The sequence below is a fragment of the Rhineura floridana genome, chromosome 6 (assembly GCF_030035675.1).
Source record: "Rhineura floridana isolate rRhiFlo1 chromosome 6, rRhiFlo1.hap2, whole genome shotgun sequence".
In the NCBI taxonomy this organism is placed as follows: Eukaryota; Metazoa; Chordata; class Lepidosauria; order Squamata; family Rhineuridae; genus Rhineura; species Rhineura floridana.
The window spans coordinates 10,558,130-10,575,456 of record NC_084485.1 but is presented as its reverse complement, the minus strand read 5'-3'; the positions used below and the strand labels follow the sequence as shown (position 1 = coordinate 10,575,456).

General features: G+C 44.9%; 1 protein-coding gene across 1 annotated transcript in view; it reads right to left on the bottom strand.

Moving 5' to 3' along the window:
- Positions 1-13,499, bottom strand: part of OPRL1 (opioid related nociceptin receptor 1) — a 46,534-nt gene extending 33,035 nt beyond the window's left edge. Inside the window, exon 1 of the mRNA XM_061630980.1 lies at positions 13,279-13,499. Coding sequence (XP_061486964.1) covers positions 13,279-13,499 — 221 coding nt within the window. The remainder of the gene's footprint in view (positions 1-13,278) is intronic.
- Between the last annotated feature and the right edge of the window lie 3,828 nt (positions 13,500-17,327).

Below are 17,327 nucleotides of genomic sequence, written 5' to 3'. Positions count from 1 at the left end.
CAACCTTTAAAGATACAGAAGACCTCTTGGTTGCCCGGCCCAGCCTCCAAGAGGTCTTCTGTATCTTTAAAAGTTGTGCAGGCGGGACGGAGAATTCCACCTTGTGGTTTTTCCCATTACAGAGTTTCAAGAACGCTTGCACTTGGCTGACTTTCTCTTCTCCTAAAGATACAGGATCAGTCTCAGGCCCTGAGCCTGGCAACCCTAGCTCACAATCAAGGTGGCTAGTTTCTCTGCACCCGCTATTGTTTGTTGGAAAGGAATAATAATAATATTATTTTAATGTTTTATTATATTTTTATACAGAAGTGGGTATATGTTACTATCAGTGCTGAATTTTTTAAAATTTTTGCTTCTTCTTTCTATATACTGCATACCTGATATTTTCTACTTAATATTCGCTGGTCTTTGAAATACGCTGCTGCTACTAGTCGTTTTTTGTTTTCAGAAGGAAAACGGTAAATGCTAACTGGCTGAAATTTGGGGACATTGTACAGGAGACCATTTGTGGCAACATCGTAGAAAGACTACCCTGCAGGTCTACAAATGTGTAAGTTGCACATTGAAAACTGCACTGGGGTAGGTTTTTGATTCACAAAAACCGGTTTTAAACAGCTTAGGACATGGAAGCAGTCTCTTAATGAAAGGTTCACATCAGAGGGCAGCTGTGCAACACATTCATTAGTCAGAGGATGGGTATAATTGTATGGTTATTATTTGAGGTTTGTTATCCTGGGAAGAGGCGGTTCTACATGTTTTGAATGGCTATAGTTTTGCTCCTTAAAGCTCCACCTCCCCTCCATTTCCAATGTACACACCTTTTCTTTCCAGTATTTCCTTTCTGCTCATCATCTAAATGTTAGCAGCTAATTAACTGTATGCAAATGCAGTTAACTGGAGCTTCTTATGAGAATTCAAAGTATCTCTCTCGGCTCACAGCAAGCGAGCTAACATTAGGCTTGTTCACATGTTACACTGAACATAAGTGTTTACACATGTTTGTGTGAGAGAGTGTCTGTCCAGACATCCTTTTTATTGTGCATTCATGATCATTTGTGCTCATGATGGTATTTGGGTAGTTATATGCCATCCCACTTTCAACACTGTTTGTGTCTGCAAAAGTTTTGGGGCAAACATACTGTTTTGTTTCAAGTCAATGCATGTACCACAGAAATCTTTTTGTAACTTTTTATACCACAAATGTTTGGGGGGTTTATTTTATTTTCCTTTCCATCCCATTTTTGTTGCACTAGACGGCAATCATGTGGTGCCATTGTGGAAGCATCACAAAATAATTAACAAAATGGAATGAGGAATGAAAGGTACAGCATAAATCCACCACTAATACACTATTATTGTGTCAATGACATGTTGAATACACCTGCAGAAAACCACAAACTGTACACTAAGGATGTGCTAGCCTTCTGTCCAATTAGGAAATGGTGCTGAATTTTCCATTAATGCGTTTATTCTCTCTGGTTGTGGATCGGATTTTTATGTAGGGATTTTCCTCAGCTTTTCTCTTTTTTTTTTTTTAATCCACCTCTGAAATATTGATATTAAAAACAATTTTATTGCTTTACCTTTCATTTATCAATATTCCCTTTCACAATATCAATATCGGTTAAAGTAGCAGCTAGCAGACAAAGTACAAACTCAAATCGATAGCGGTCTGTTAGATCAATGGAATGGTTTCAAACCGGCTCCAGCCAATGGATCCCATGCCTGATGTTCACACTGATTTGTACAGCTCAACCATTGTGCACCCCAGCAGACAGACTGTTCACTCATTGAACATGTGAATCACTGTGTGAATGTACAGCTCAGCTATTTGTCTACACAAGTACACAGATTGTACACTTGTTGAACGTAACATGTGAACACTCCCTCTCTCTTGTTCCTTGTTTCTTTCTCAGTTCAAGGCATTCTGACACTGTCCAGACACATTGATTTAAGCAACGGGCATCCCTCCCATTTCATCTTCTAGATTAATTTGTTTCCTTTAGGAGGCACCGGAGGGCTATTCACTACCCACCCACATCTTTAATCATCTGTGACAAGGGGGAGAAAGAGAAGGGAAGCTCTCTTGACCCAGTGGTAAAGGCGTGGCTCAGTGCTGGAATATCTCTTTTGCATGCAGAAGGTCCCTGGTTCAATGCCCAGCATCTCTAGGTAGGACTGGGGAGCCTCTGCCACTCAGAATAGATAATTCTGAGCTAGATGGGTCAATAGCCTGACTCAGCAGAAGGTGATTTCCTTGTGTGCCAAAGAGGAGGCCAACGTTTGCCCAAACCACAGGCAAGAGCCATAGCTCAGTGGCAGAGCATCTACTTTGCATGCAGAAGGTCCCTAGTTCAATCCCCAGTGCCTCCACATTAGGCTGGGAGAGACTCCTGCCTGAAACCATGGACAGCTGCTGCCAGTCAGTGTAGACAATACTGAGCTAGATGGACCAATGGTCCACACTGGCATTGCTCCACAGTAGCATATTATCTTCCTCCTTTTCTCACTTCATTCCAGAGCTGTTGGGAACAGGTGGGGAAGAGAACATAGGAACTCAGGAAGCTGCCTTATACAGAGTCAAACCAGTAGCCCATCAAGCTCAGTATTGTGCACACTGACTGGCAGGGGCTGTCCAGGGTTTCAGAAATGGAAGTCTTTCCTAGCCATTCAGAGCAGATGCTACAGCCCTCCCCCAAGAACAAAGGTAGAACAAAGGTAGAAAGCACTTATGCTAATAAGGACAGGTGGATCAGACTGTTTCTAAACCCATGTCAGTACAGAATCTACTTATTCCTAAGCATTTCACTCCCTTTCTGCATTTATCTGCATTTTAAAATAATAATAATTTCATTTTAAATTAATTTAAATCTGCAGGATAATCCGTATGTGAATATGTTTTATTTCCCTGCAGGACCAGGTCCCTGGTTCCAGCCAGCTGGGGCTAGTTTTCCTTTTTCCATCTGTCCCTCCTTGGAGGGATCTATAGGCTGGCTGGCTGGGGGGAGCTTGGGGAGACCATCTGCCTGCTGGAAGAGGAACATCGTCGAAGGAGGAATATCAAGGAGAGCTGCTATTGCCGACGTTGCACAGAGTACAGGACTATGTCTGACGTGTTGGTTTGAATTGGAGGAGTGAGTGTACATATGAGTGTGTGTTGTGAATGAGTGTGTATGTTTGCATTTATAAATTGTTTGCACATATAAGTGGATAGTTTGTGATTTAAACTATTTCATTTTTACTGCAGTCCTAAAGGAGTGGCTGGTAGTCTCCGGGGTATATGGGGTGGGTCTTGCTTTTATTATTGTCTTAGGTAGGCCTGTCCATTAGGCTGCAGGGATAGGGGCATGTGTAAACCAAGGGGGGATGGAACAGAGAAGGATGGGGGCCAAGTTATATCAAGATTGGGCGGCAGGCGCTGGACTGATGCTAAGGGCAAACCACGTCAATCCAGAAGAACAGGGGATAGATGCGTAATACCCATCCCCTGTTCTGGGTCCGCCCAAAACCAGAAGTTAACTGGGGGACGCAGGATTCCTACCGACCTTCGATTGCTGCTATGTAATGCCAGGTCTGTGACACAAAAAACATCTGTCATCCATGATATGATACTGGATGAGTGCGCAGACCTGGTATGTATTACGGAGACCTGGCTGGACGAGGCCTCAGCTCCCACTCTTGAGGCCATGTGTCCGCCAGTTTTCCGCTATGCGCAGCAACCGAGGGTGGGAAGGCGGGGAGGGGGAGTGGCAGTCATCTATCGGGAGTCCTTGATGTTCACCAGGCCTCCGCTCCCAAGGACCAAGTTTGTTGATTGCATGTACTGGAGGTTGGGCCCGAAGGGCAGTCTGGGGATCCTGCTTGTGTACCGCCCGCCCCACTGCACGGCAGACTCCCTGACCGAGGTGCTGGAGGTGGTCTCGGATGTGCGAACGTTGACCCCAGAACTGTTAGTACTGGGGGATTTTAACGTACACGCTGAGACCACTCTCATTGGAGCCCCTCGGGATTTCCTGGAAACCATGGCTTCCTGGGAACTGCACCTTAGTAACACTGAGCCCACCCATGTAGCCGGTCATGCTCTCGACCTTGTATTTGTCCTGGGAGTGGCGGGGAGTGTTCTGAAGTTGGGGGCCATTTCTTTTACCCCCGTGTCATGGTCAGATCACTATCTGGTGAATTTTGACTTCTCGATGCCACACACCCTCCGCAGGGGTAAAGGACCTATTAGAATGGTCCGACCCAGGCGCCTGATGGATCCGGATGGATTCCTGACTGCGCTGGGGGATTTGGAACCTGCTGAAGGTCGTCCGGTTGAAACCCTGGTGACGGAGTGGAACGAGGGAATCACCAGGGCATTAGACCAGGTGGCTCCAAAACGTCCTCTCCCCCTGAACAGAACTCAGACAGCACTGTGGTATACACCTCGGTTGCGAAGTCTGAGACAGGAGGTGAGACGACTAGAACGCCGGTGGCGGAAATCCCGCTCTGAAGATGCTCGAACACAGGTTAGAGCAGCAATAGCTGCCTACCAGGTGGCAATAAAGGCAACAAAGAAAGATTTCTTTGCTGCCTCTATTGCATCCGCAGAGTGCTGTCCCAGGAAGCTGTTCCAAGTGGTCCGAAGCCTGGTCGGTCCAGTCGCTCAGGAACCCTTGGAGCATTCAAAGGCTTCCTGTGACAAATTGGCAAGGCACTTTGCCGATAAAGTCGAACACCTGAAGAACTCGATTCCATACGCTGTGGATGCAGTAGAGGATCCAGAGTTAACCTGTTGCAATCCGGTTCAGTGGGATCGGTTCCAGCCTCTTCCTTCTGAGGTTGTGGACAAGGTACTTTCAACGGTGAAGCCTACCACCTGTCTGACTGATCCTTGCCCATCATGGTTCCTTATGAACTGCAAGGAGAAACTGGGCAAAGGGATCAGGGCGGTGGTAAATGCATCCTTGAAGGAGGGTGTAATGCCACCGGCCCTCAAGGAGGCAATTATAAAACCCATTCTAAAAAAGTCCTCCTTGGATCCCCAAGTTTTGAACAACTTTCGCCCCATTTCGAATTTGCCATTTTTGGGCAAGATCATTGAGCGAGTGGTGGCTAACCAGTTGTCAGCACACTTGGATGAAACGGATTATTTAGATCCATACCAATCGGGTTTCAGGACTGGACATGGTACTGAAACAGCCTTGGTCGCTCTGGTAGATGATATGAGGAGGGCATTAGACAGGGGAGAATTCACCTTTCTTGTCCTCCTGGATCTCTCAGCGGCTTTTGATACCGTCGACCACGGTATCCTGTTAGATCGCCTGGGGGGATTAGGAATAGGAGGCACTGTTTTACAGTGGTTCCGTTCCTTTCTCTCTGACAGGCATCAACAGGTAGCATTGGGAGATGAGGTTTCAGACCCTTGGCCCCTCACTTGTGGAGTACCACAGGGTTCTATCCTCTCTCCCATGCTATTTAACATCTATGTAAAACCGCTGGGAGCTATCATCAGGGGTTTGGGGCTGCGGTGTCACCAATATGCTGATGACACGCAGCTCTATCTCTCCTTTAAATCTTCACCGGAGTTGGCTGTAGAGACCTTGTCCAAGTGCCTGGAATCCGTGAGTGGGTGGATGGGAAGAAACAGGCTGAACCTCAATCCTGATAAGACCGAGGTGCTACTTGTGGGTGACAGGGGAAGGTTGGGTGTTGCTGACCTGAATCTTAATGGGGTAAAATTGCCCCTGAAGGATCAGGTCCGCAGCCTCGGGGTTGTTCTTGATTCCAAGCTGTCCATGGAGGCTCAGATTTCGGCAGTGAGCCGGGCAGCTTGGTATCAACTACACCTCATACGGAGGTTGCAACCCTACCTTCCTATTCATCAGCTCCCACTAGTGGTACATGCCCTGGTCACCTCTCGATTAGACTACTGCAATGCGTTCTACGTGGGGTTACCCTTGAAAACGGTCTGGAAACTACAACTGGTGCAGAATGCGGCGGCACGCCTGCTTACAAACAGCCGCCACCGTGATCACATCACGCCGGTGTTATTTCATCTACATTGGCTTCCAGTTGTTTTCCGGGCCCAATTCAAGGTGTTGGTCTTAACCTTTAAATCCCTATACGGTCTCGGCCCAGTTTACCTGAAGGAGCACCTCCAGTACCACCAACTAAGCCGCCCAACCAGATCAGCCACACAGGGCCTTCTCTCCGTCCCACCAACGAAAACAGCTAGGTTGGTGGGGACTAGAGAGAGGGCATTCTCAGTGGCGGCCCCCACTCTCTGGAACTCCCTCCCGTTCGATCTTCGCCATGCCCCTTCCCTAGATACATTTCTCCGAGCCTTAAAAACATGGCTCTTTGGACAGGCCTTTGGGGTCCCCGGGGTGGGCTAATTTCTTTATATTGTTTTAAAATTGTCTATTGATGGCCCTGTACTGCCGCTTTTTAAAATGGTTATTGTTGACTGCATTGTATTTTATTATGTATTGTATTATGATGTATTGTTGAATTTAATGTTGTACGTCGCCTAGAGTGGTTTCGGCCAGATAGGCGACACAAAAATTAAATTTATTATTATTATTATTATTATTATTATTCCATATTTGCTTTTCTAAGCTTAGAGCATCTATTTTAATGCATTTTTGTATTACAAATCTGAAAAAACCATTACTTTTTGTTCCACAAACTAGTCTGGTAGGTACAGATCAGGTCAGTTCGCATCAATAGGCAAAGAAATCAGATTCCTCGAGCATCCCTACAGGCTCCTGATTTTGTGCATCCTCAGAGACACATGGGACAGGCTCATGATTGCACTTACTGCAATTCTGTTTTCTTTTGTTTCTAATCCTTAATGTTGTAGCAATGTATGTCCTGGTGTCACATCTTTCCCTTGTCTTTCAAATCCCTCCTCAAATCCCCATTTTCCCAATAAAAACCTTTATCTTAGCCCAACCTTCCCAACTTGGTGCTTTCCAGATGTTGTTTGGCTATAATTGTTTGATCATCATCCCCAACCGTTGGCCATGCTGGCTGGGGTTGATGAGAGTTGGAGTCCGCCACACAGTGACATAAGAAAAACTTGCTGGATTAGGCCAGTGGCCCATCTAGTCCAGCATCCTGTTCACACAGTTGCCAACCAGATGCCCCCAATGGGAAATTCACAAGCAGGACCTGAATTCAAGAGCACTCTACCTTCCTGAGGTTTTGAGTAACTGGTATTTGGAAGCATGCTGCCTCCAAACATGGAAGCAGAGCATAGCCATCATGGCTAGTAGCCACTGATAGCTTTATCCCCTATGGATTTGTCTAATCAAATTTGTGCAGCCCTGGGCTCCTGCTGGGAGGAAGGGCAGGAAATAAATAAATAAATAAATAAATAATAATAATAAATCTTCTTTTAAAGCCGTCCAAGTTGGTGGCCATCACTGCCTCCTGTGGGAGCGAATTCCACACTTTAGGTATGTGCTGTGTGAAGAAGTACTTTGCTTTTTTCTGTCTTGAATCTTCCACTGTCCATGAATTCTAGTGTTCTGACAGAGGGAGAAAAAGTTTTCTCTATCCACTTTCTCCATGCCATGCATAATTTTATACACTTCTATTATGCCACCTCTTACTTGCCTTTTCTCTAAACTAAAAAGCCCCAAATGCTTTAACTTTTCCTCATGGCGAAGTTACCCCATCCCTTTGATCATTCCCGTTGCCCATTTCCAACCCTTTTCCAACTCTACAATAACCTTTTTGAGGTGAGGCAACCAGATGTACACAGTATTCCAAACGTGGTGGCATCACAGATTTGTATAGAGGCATAATGATATTGGCAGTTTATTTTCAATTCCTTCCCTAATGATCCCTAGCATGGGATTTGCCTTTTTTACAGCCACCACACACTGGGTTGACATCTTCATCAAGCTCTCCACTATGACCCTAAGATCTCATTTCTGGCCAATCACCACCAGTTCAGACCCCACGAGCATATATGTGAAATTAAGATTCCCCCCCTCAATATGCATAATCTTACACTTGTCTACATTTTATCAACCCTAAATAATTCAGTATAATCAGCAGCCTTGGCCACCTAACTCTAAATTGCTTATGAACAAATTAAAAAGCACAGGTCCCAAAACTAATCCTCCGCTTTCTACATTGGGAGAACTGTCAGTTTATTCCGCTTCCTGTTACTTAATCAGTTCCTGATCCACAAGAGGACCTCTCCTCTTATTCAATACTCTTTGGTAAGGTACCTTGTCAAAAGCTTTTTGAAATTCCAAGTATACTATGCCCACTGGATCACCTCTGTCTATATGCTGGTTGACACTCTCAAAGAACTGTAATTGGTTAGTGAGACAGGACTTACCTTTGCAGAAGCCATGCTGGTCCTGCTTCAGCAAGGCTCACTCTTCTATATGTCTGATTATTTAATCTTTAACAATACTTTCTATCAGTTTTCCCAGGACAGACATTAAGCTAACTGGCCTGTAATTTCTGAGTCCCCCCCACAATACCTTTTTAAAGACTGGTGTTATATGAGCCACTCTTCCGTCCTCAGGTATTCAGATGGATCTAGGGGACAAGTTACACATTTTTGCTAGAAGATCAGCAATGTTGTATTTGAGTACTTTGAGACCCAGTGATTTGTCAGTTTTTATTTTGTCTGATAGGCCTAGAACCTCATCTCTCACTACCACTGTTTACCTCGGACTCCCTTCCTGAAAATATTAGTGCAGGCACAGGCACATCTGGAGATGGAGAAGCCTGGCCCATAGCCATTACTAGCTGAACTAAGGCCAATGTGCACATAACTGCCTTTGCGTTTGAATGTCAGTGGATTTCCTGAACCTCAGGCCCAAGTGCTAAATGAAGTCCACCCACAGTCTCTCTATTTCGCCCTCAGAATATTCCTGAGGCCACACGCCTCACTGATGCTGCTCCACACCCCCTTCGATTGCTTTTGTCTGATTGGAATGCATCTCTGAAAATAATGTCTGTTGCCTGCCTGGATGAAGGATGGAGAGAGGTGTGAGTATGTGCGCATCTCTGTGTGTAGAACCTTCTGATCTTTGAGTAGTAGAAATGTAGTCTACTATACAAAGGCAAGAGTCATATCTGTTGCTCTGCCCATTTTTGATCCCTGGCCACACCCACTACTGGAATGGGGCCCTTGGAAGGTTGTCCATGAGGGAATGTGGCCCTCAGACTGAAAAGGTTTTCCCACCTATTATACTTACATACCCAGTCGATTACTGCACTCTGCAGGTGAGGGCCTCCTGCATATACCATCTTATCAGGAGGTCTGTTCCACACAACATAGGAAGCAGACCTTTAGTGTATTGACACCTACCTTTCGGAATTCCCTCCCCTTAAATATTAGACAGGCGCCATCTCTGTTATCGTTTCAGTGCCTACTGAAGACCTTCCTCTTTCAAAAAGCCTTTTAAGTAGAGGCATTATCCCATTTTGCATCTGTGCTGGAATTGCTTTTTAAGATGTTTTTTTAAAAAAAATGCAAAAAGATGTTTTGTTTTAATATGTTTTATAGTCTTTTGTTTTTAAGATGTTTTAGGGTGCTTTTAGTGTTTTTGTTTGCTGCCCTGGGTTCCTTCTAGGAGTTAGGGTGGGATATAAATGTAATAAATAACTATATATATTAGGAAAAAATTGCACTACAGTACTGTCAAATTAAATGAGGATTTTTTTTTTCAAAAAAAGATACAAACTGTTGCGGAACTGTGGAAAACTGAATTTAAGATTGGAAAAATGAGAAACTGAGAGAAGTAAAACTGACAGATTTATCCATCCCCAGCTTCAATCAATTTCATATACGATGGTACCCTATTTGGGGGGGGGGGTAGGGGGTAGATGTGAACTCACCACTACTGCAAATTTCACATTCACTATAGTTTGAACAAAGTCTGCAAGTCAAAAATGGAAGGATAGTACATTGCCAATGTACTCTTATCCCTCAGAAGAAGTGATAAGGTCACTGTGAATCCCAGCATTGAGGATGAAATTTGGATGGGGAGAACTTTGTAAATATCCTAGCTTGTTGGCACTGCTCTCCTGTTTTCTCTCTCACTCCTCTTTAAGCTGTGAGGTTTTCAGCACTATCAAAATGTCGACTGTAAGCTCCTTGTGGGCAGGCAGCTCTCTATTTTAGAGGGACGCTTTTGAAATTCTGCTCATCTGAATTTCTCCCTGGAATCTGGGATTCCAAATTATCTTAATCCTATTCGGTGATTCGAAATCTCATCATGTGAGAAGCAGAGCATGGAGATGTGGTAGAGACTGGGGGAGAAATTCAGTTCAGTTTGTTTAAAGGTAAACTTATTTAGTTTGTACTTCCTGAAACAATATGTGAACCAAATGGAGCTATTCCTCCAAAATTTGAACATCTCTGAATTTTTGCAACGCAGCTCTCTATTTATTTATTTATTTAAGGCATTTATATACTGCTTTTTGTTCTCTAGCCAAGTACTGTGTACAAAAATGCATTTCCTAGGGTAAAATGTGCATTAAAATTCATATATCAAAAATAACATACAAAAATGCATTATATTTGGGGAAACTACTTGCAAAAAATGTGCATGTTAGGTAAATGCATTAAAATGTGCATATTAGGCAAAATTTGCACTAAAATGCTGATGAATTTTCATGGGGACTTTAAAAAAATAATAATCACAAAGTGCTGTAGAAATGTGGAAAATATAAGACTGGAAAAAAGGAGAAACTGGGAGAAACCAAAATTAACAGAGTTGCCCATCCCTTAGGATGAGCTGCTTGGCTCTTGCCTCTCTGTTGTATTCCTGCTGCCCAGGTCCACCACCATCCACATAACTGTGGAGAAGGGCTTGTATTCAGCTAATTTTATTCAGAGTACACTTACTGAAATTAATGGACCTAAGTTAGTCATGGTGATTAATGCCAGTGGGTCTACTCCGAGTAAAAATGAGTTGAATACAGCCCACAGTCTGAAGCAGAGATCCTGTTCTACATATGTAGGCTCCCTGCATGATTTAGAGCCCTGATTACACCAGGTTCTAAATCATGTGGAGAATCTACAGGCATGGAAAAGGCTTCCTACTGCTCCTCAATCGGACGAGCAGCAGTGGGACAATGCAACGGAAGAGGCAAGGCCAGCTCTGCTACCCATGCATCTAACTTCATGAGATTTAGAATGACTGAACAGGGCTCTTATCTTGTTCCTGAAGCGGAACTGGAATATTCATTTAATCTAGAACAGAGTAGCAAAACAGTTAACAAGGATCTGGATGATTTGACCATATTATGCCAGTGCTTTAACATTTACACACATACTGGCTTGTAGTCCATTTCTGAGGCCACTTCAAAGTACCCTTTAAAGTCTTGAAAGGCTTGGGACCAGGTGACCTGAAGGCCCCCGAACTATGGAACAGTCTCCCCGAGGAAGTGTGTTTTATTGTTTGTAAACTGCCCAAAGAACATACTGATAAAATACTGATAAAAACATTCTAAACCTGATTGTGTATATATGGTTGTATCAAGATTCATTTTATGCTCTGTGTTTCACACATGCACCATTGCAGCATTGTGTGCAACAAACACCCTACAACAAGAATTTTGCCACAATCATGTGTACAATTGCATCAAAATTGCCTCTTTTGCAGAGTTTTATGAATGCATTGGTAATGTAGAATGGGGGCAGGGGAGAGAAGAGATGCAAATGGAATGAAGAAATTGCCGTCTCCAGCAAACTGAGCATGCTCCAGTTCTGGAATTAATCTGAGAATTTCTCCTAGGTTATGTTCTTAAAACTCTTGCAAAGGACTATGTACTATTGCGACAATACATCATTAGCAAGAAAAAAAACTAACCTTGTCTCCCGATGGTCTACGTATCTTGACAGTACTGTATATATACATTATTAAATATAGCAACAACAATATTTGAAAATGTTGCAAGGTACCTGGAACAAGAAGACACATACAAACAAACCCAGGTTCATTGTCTTTTATATGCTTTCCCATAGCCCTCTGTGTGGCCCAAGAGTTCCACAAGTCCATGTTCAATGTATCTTCACAACAACCTCATAAGGTTGAGATTCAGAGTGGGAGACACTGTCTTATCCAGGGCCAGCTCATGAGGTGCATGTCTAAGCACTGGGATCTGGACCTGGGTTTCCCACATTTAAACAAAGCATTCCATTTCCTCACAATATTAGCATAACAGCCTCCTTGGGATGGCATCCCCATTGGATCCATTTCAAGCAGCTCTGTTCTGTGATTCTATTTGGTCAGGGATGCTTTAACTTGGATTCCTGCCAGGAAGAGGGTTGGACTGGATAGCCTTATAGGCCCCTTCCAACTCTACTATTCTGTTATTCAATTCTAATGCAGGCAAACAAACACCAGCTATCCAGAGAGTTGCTGGGACTTTGTTTTGGTCTTCTGCCCTCTTTTGCAGAAGTAGTTACTAAGTACCTGAGCTGTGACGTAGGATGTCCCCAGTTCAAATTTCATGGCAATCATCCTAATAAACTACTAATCCATTTGCTTATTAGGAGGGCTTTTTATTGTTACATTTATATACCACCTTTCCTCCAAGGAGCCCAAGGTGGCATACAAACATGGTTCTCCCCCTCCTGATTTTATCCTAACAACAACCCTGTGAGGTAGGTTAGACTGAGAGATAGTGACTGGCCCAGTAAGCTTAATAGCTAAGCAGGGATTTGAACCCTGGTCTTCCAGGTCCAAGTCTAACACTCTAACCACTACATCACACTGGTTCTCCTTAGGCAAGGTGCTCTCGCTCAGGTTCAACCCCCATTTACAATACGGAGATAATAATAGTGGCCTACTTTACAGGGTTACTGCAAGGATTGGGACAGGGTGATGCATGTAAAGGGTTCTGAAGAGTCTGGAAGTGCCACATAAACGTTGCTCTTTCATCTCGGTGATGATGACGATGAAGCCCCTTAAAAGGCATTTTGGCATGTAAGTGGTATATAAATTAAATAACAACAACAATAACATCATGGAAAATCCTCCAATCTCCCCTTCCCCTTCTCCCCTCAGATATGCTGGGTCTGACTGCAGTTACTAAATACAGAGAAAGGAATTCAGCACATACTCAGAGACGCCCTTGTCTTTATTGCTATCTTTTGAAAACCGGGTCTGATGGCCCCTGCCCTCTGAGAAGCAATTTCCAAAGCTAAGCAATGATGATCTCTCACTCAACAGAACCCTTCTATATTCATCACAACACTCCCTTCTGCACAGAAGGCTGCTCCGTCCCGGATTAGCCATCCACACGTTTGCTTACCTGATGATCACATACATGACAGAGCAGTTGCCCACCAGCCCCACGATGCAAACGATGGAGTAGACGATCACAATAGTGACCTTGATGCCCATGGGCAGGAAACCGTCTGTCGTCCCATTGTGGAACCACTGGCCAATGCTGATGTTCCAGAAGGACGAGTCATTGACTAGTTTCCTCATGTAATAGACATCCTCAGCCTGGATGTGAAGGAGCGGATCCATTCCGATAGCAGCAAGACCGTAGTAACCAGGCTCTGGAGCTGCAGGGAGTGTGAAGAGGAGACAGAGTTAATGGCAATAACCCAGATTTCTGGCGCAATTAAACACAGGGGGCAATGAAGATTTTTTTGGGGGGGGGGGAGAGCATGCCCTGCAAAAGCAATGCACGGATGCCAATAATATCATGCCTTGCCATCCACTTCACAAAGATCTACAAGAGAAAGAGAGAGATGCTTTGGTTGGCTAAGACTTTCTAAAGGTACTTGTCTCTGGACTCAAGGCAGCCGCCACACGCCCCTTTGCACAAAGAAGGAGGCTGCGTCTTTCTCCAGCTGGCTGGCTTCCTTTCTGAACCCCTTCATTAGTGAGACCCTTTCCCTCTGTGCATGCAGGGAATAGCTACTGCCCATCTTGCTTTCTGCTGCAGAGAGACCTTCCCTTTAAAGTGCACTTTCTCAACACTGACAGGTGAATTATCATATAATACAGGGGCGGAGGGGGTGGAGGTGGAGGGGGGCTTTTCTTAACAGCAATTCCTATGTGGAAGCAAGCGTCATGCATGATTTGCTGCTGCCGCTGCATCCGGTCTGCTCTCCCTACCCAAACCAACCAACCCCAGGGAAACTTCAAAGGGCATGCCAGCTCCCTCCTTACCTTCTTTCTTTCCACCTTGGAAAGCAGGTCTTTGGAGTCCTCCCCGCCCCCCCGCTCCTTTTTCAGGTGATCTCTCCTTTTCAGCAGTGCCGTGGCCCAAGCGTGACGTCCACCAGAAGGGAGTCGACTGAGACAAAAGCAAGCCAAAAAGAGAGGCAGCGCGCTCGCTCTCTGCCTCTCTCTCTCAGGCGCCTTCGCCCTGGCTCTGAAGGGCTGATGCTTCAGCAGTGATTTGGATGTGATGCAGAAGAAAACGCCAACTTGGAGAGGGGAAGGGGTGGGGGCTATGCCGAGAAGAGGGACACGCGCGCACGCACACACGCACACAGATGTCTCTAACCTAAGTGGGAGTGGAGGAAGGGAGCTTGCAGAGGGAAGCAGGACTTGCTGTCGCCTGTCATCAAACGGGGAAAGCGGGTCCAGCCAGGGGCAGGCTGCTGTGCCATTGCAGACTGTCTGGCTCGCCGTTGCAAGCCAGCTCAATCAGATTCTTTCAAAGCCTAAAATACCTGTGGGGGGGAGTGGGAAGGAGAGGGGGAGGGGCATCCCCCCCCCGCTGCTGCTTTCTTCCCCCCTCCCCGTCCCTATTTATTTATTTATTTATTTATTACATTTCTATACCGCCCCATAGCCAAAGCTCTCTGGACGGTTTACAACAATTAAAACGTTAAAAACAAATATACAAATTTTAAACACAAAAAACTATTTACCAGCACAATTTTTTTAAAAAAATCCCTATGTCCCAGCTGCTTTAAGAAACTGGAGGGAAGATCACCTCTTGACCAGTTTCTCAGACAACACGGCAGAGTTGGGGATGTGGTGGCAGTGTGGCGGATGTCATCTGCGACTGACGGGCCTCGGCAAAATAAATGTGTTGCACGCACACCTGTGCCTCAGTGTCCCAGGAAGCCATGGGTCTCCAAGCCAGAACCGTCTGTAGACAATGCAGACTAACCCTTCCTCCAAAAATCTGAACAAGTGTTTGGGCTAGATTCGGCTTTATGCATCCTCACCATCACTCCCCAACATGACTTAAATCTTAAAATAGTTCAGCTGAGCTGCTGGAAAGGTCCCTAACCTGGAGGAGGTGCAGCAGGGTTTAAGGGGAGATGGCAGCCTCTGAGCACAATCCAGTGAAATAACAGGCCATTAGCCAATCTAGCACAGACTTGCAGGCAGCAGCAATCCAGGTTTCACATTGTGGTCTTTTCCAGCCCTGCCTGGAGATGCCAGAAATGTTCTGCGGTTGCCTTTCCACAGAGTTATACATCCTCCCCTAAAATAAGGCCCATTCGAAACATAACAAACCTGTGTCCATGGGAGGTTTTGCGCCAGCCAAATGTTAATCATTATTTAATTATTATTTGATTTATAGCACAGTGGGGAGGAGAGCCTGGCTGGGAGTCCAGAGTCTGTGAGTTCAAATCCCAGCTCCTGTCTCCTGGGTGTAAAAGGCCAGCTAAAGATCACCCCCACAGGGAGTGGCTCAGGGGTTACGTGCCCTTCCACCTGTGCAGCCGTGGGCAAGCTGCACAGTCCCAAGGAGTCCAGTTGCCCTCCAGCTGGCAGTTGCGGACACAGAAGGGGCTGGCTTGTGCAGCTGTGGCAAGCTGAGCAGGCCCTAGCCAGCTGGGGAGGACTAGCCTCAGAGGAAGGCCCCCTCTGAATACAGCTTACCATGAAAACACTATTCATAGGGTCACCATAAGTCGGGATCAACTTGACATCAGGAAAAACTTCCTAACTATTAGAGCCATAGGACAATGGAACCAATGACCTAGAGAGGTAGTGGGCTCTCCAACACTGGAGGCATTCAAGAAGCAGCTGGACAGCCATCTGTCAGGAATGCTTTGATTTGGATTCCTGCATTGAGCAGAGGGCTGGACTTGATGGCCTTATAGGCCCCTTCCAACTCTACTATTACATGATTCTATGAAGGCAGGCCATTTTTTTTCATTTTCCTCCTGGCAGGAGCCCAGGGCAGCGAATCATTATTTATTTATTTATTGTATTTGTATACTGCCCCATAGCCGAAGCTCTTTGGGCAGTTTACAGTAACTAAAAACATTAAAAACAAATATACAAATTTAAAACACATCTTTTAAAAACAATTTAAAACACAATTTACTTCTGCATGTGTATGTTCTGCATGAAGGTGCAGGACTCAGACCACCAGGTGAGAATGCACGTACAAGTGAGGGGTGTCTATGCACATCGGAACACAGGAACATGCCTTATCCTTTGTCATATCATCGGTCCATCTAGCTCAGCAGTATCTACACAGACTGGCAGCAGCAATCCAGAGTTTCAGGCAGGGGTATTATTAAAGTGAATTCTGTTTGTCTTAACTGATCCATGGGTTTCAATTCTTATTTTTTATTTTTTTTTAAAGATGAGTGCTGAATTCTTCACCCTCTCCTAAATGTTTGCATTTCTCTGTTGTGACTGCAGAAACTTGGAATACAGTCAATCCCTAAGAAGAGCGCTGCTGGATCCAGTCCAAGGTTCATCTAGTCCAGCATCCTGTTCTCGCAGTGGCCAACCAGATACCTTTTCTAGAAAGCCCACAAGCAGGACCTGAGTGCAACAGAACTCTTTCCCTGCAGTTTGGTATTCAGAGGCATATTGTCTCCTACAGTGGAGACAGAACATAGCCATCATGGCTGGCAGTCATTGTGATTTTCAGAATTTGGAGGCATCATGGCATGTCCATGAATTTGTTGAACCCTCTTTTAAAGCTATCCACATTGGTGGCCATCACTGTATGCTGAGGGAGTCAATTCCATAGTTTAACTATATATGCTGCATGTTGTTGTTGTTATGTGCCTTCAAGTTGGCTACAACTCATGGCGACCCTATGAATCAGCAACCTCCAAGAGCATCTGTCATGAACCACCCTGTTCAGATCTTGTAAGTTCAGGTCTGTGGCTTCCTTTATGGAATCAACCCATTTCTTGTTTGGTCTTCCTCTTTTTCTACTCCCTTCTGTTTTCCCCAGCATTATTGTCTTTTCTAGTGAATCATGTCTTCTCATTATGTGTCCAAAGTATGATAACCTCAGTTTCATCATTCTAGCTTCTAGTGACACACATATATATATAGTAACATATAGTGACATATATGCTGCATAAAGTACTTTATTTGGCTGCCCTGAATCTTCTAACATTCAGTTTCATT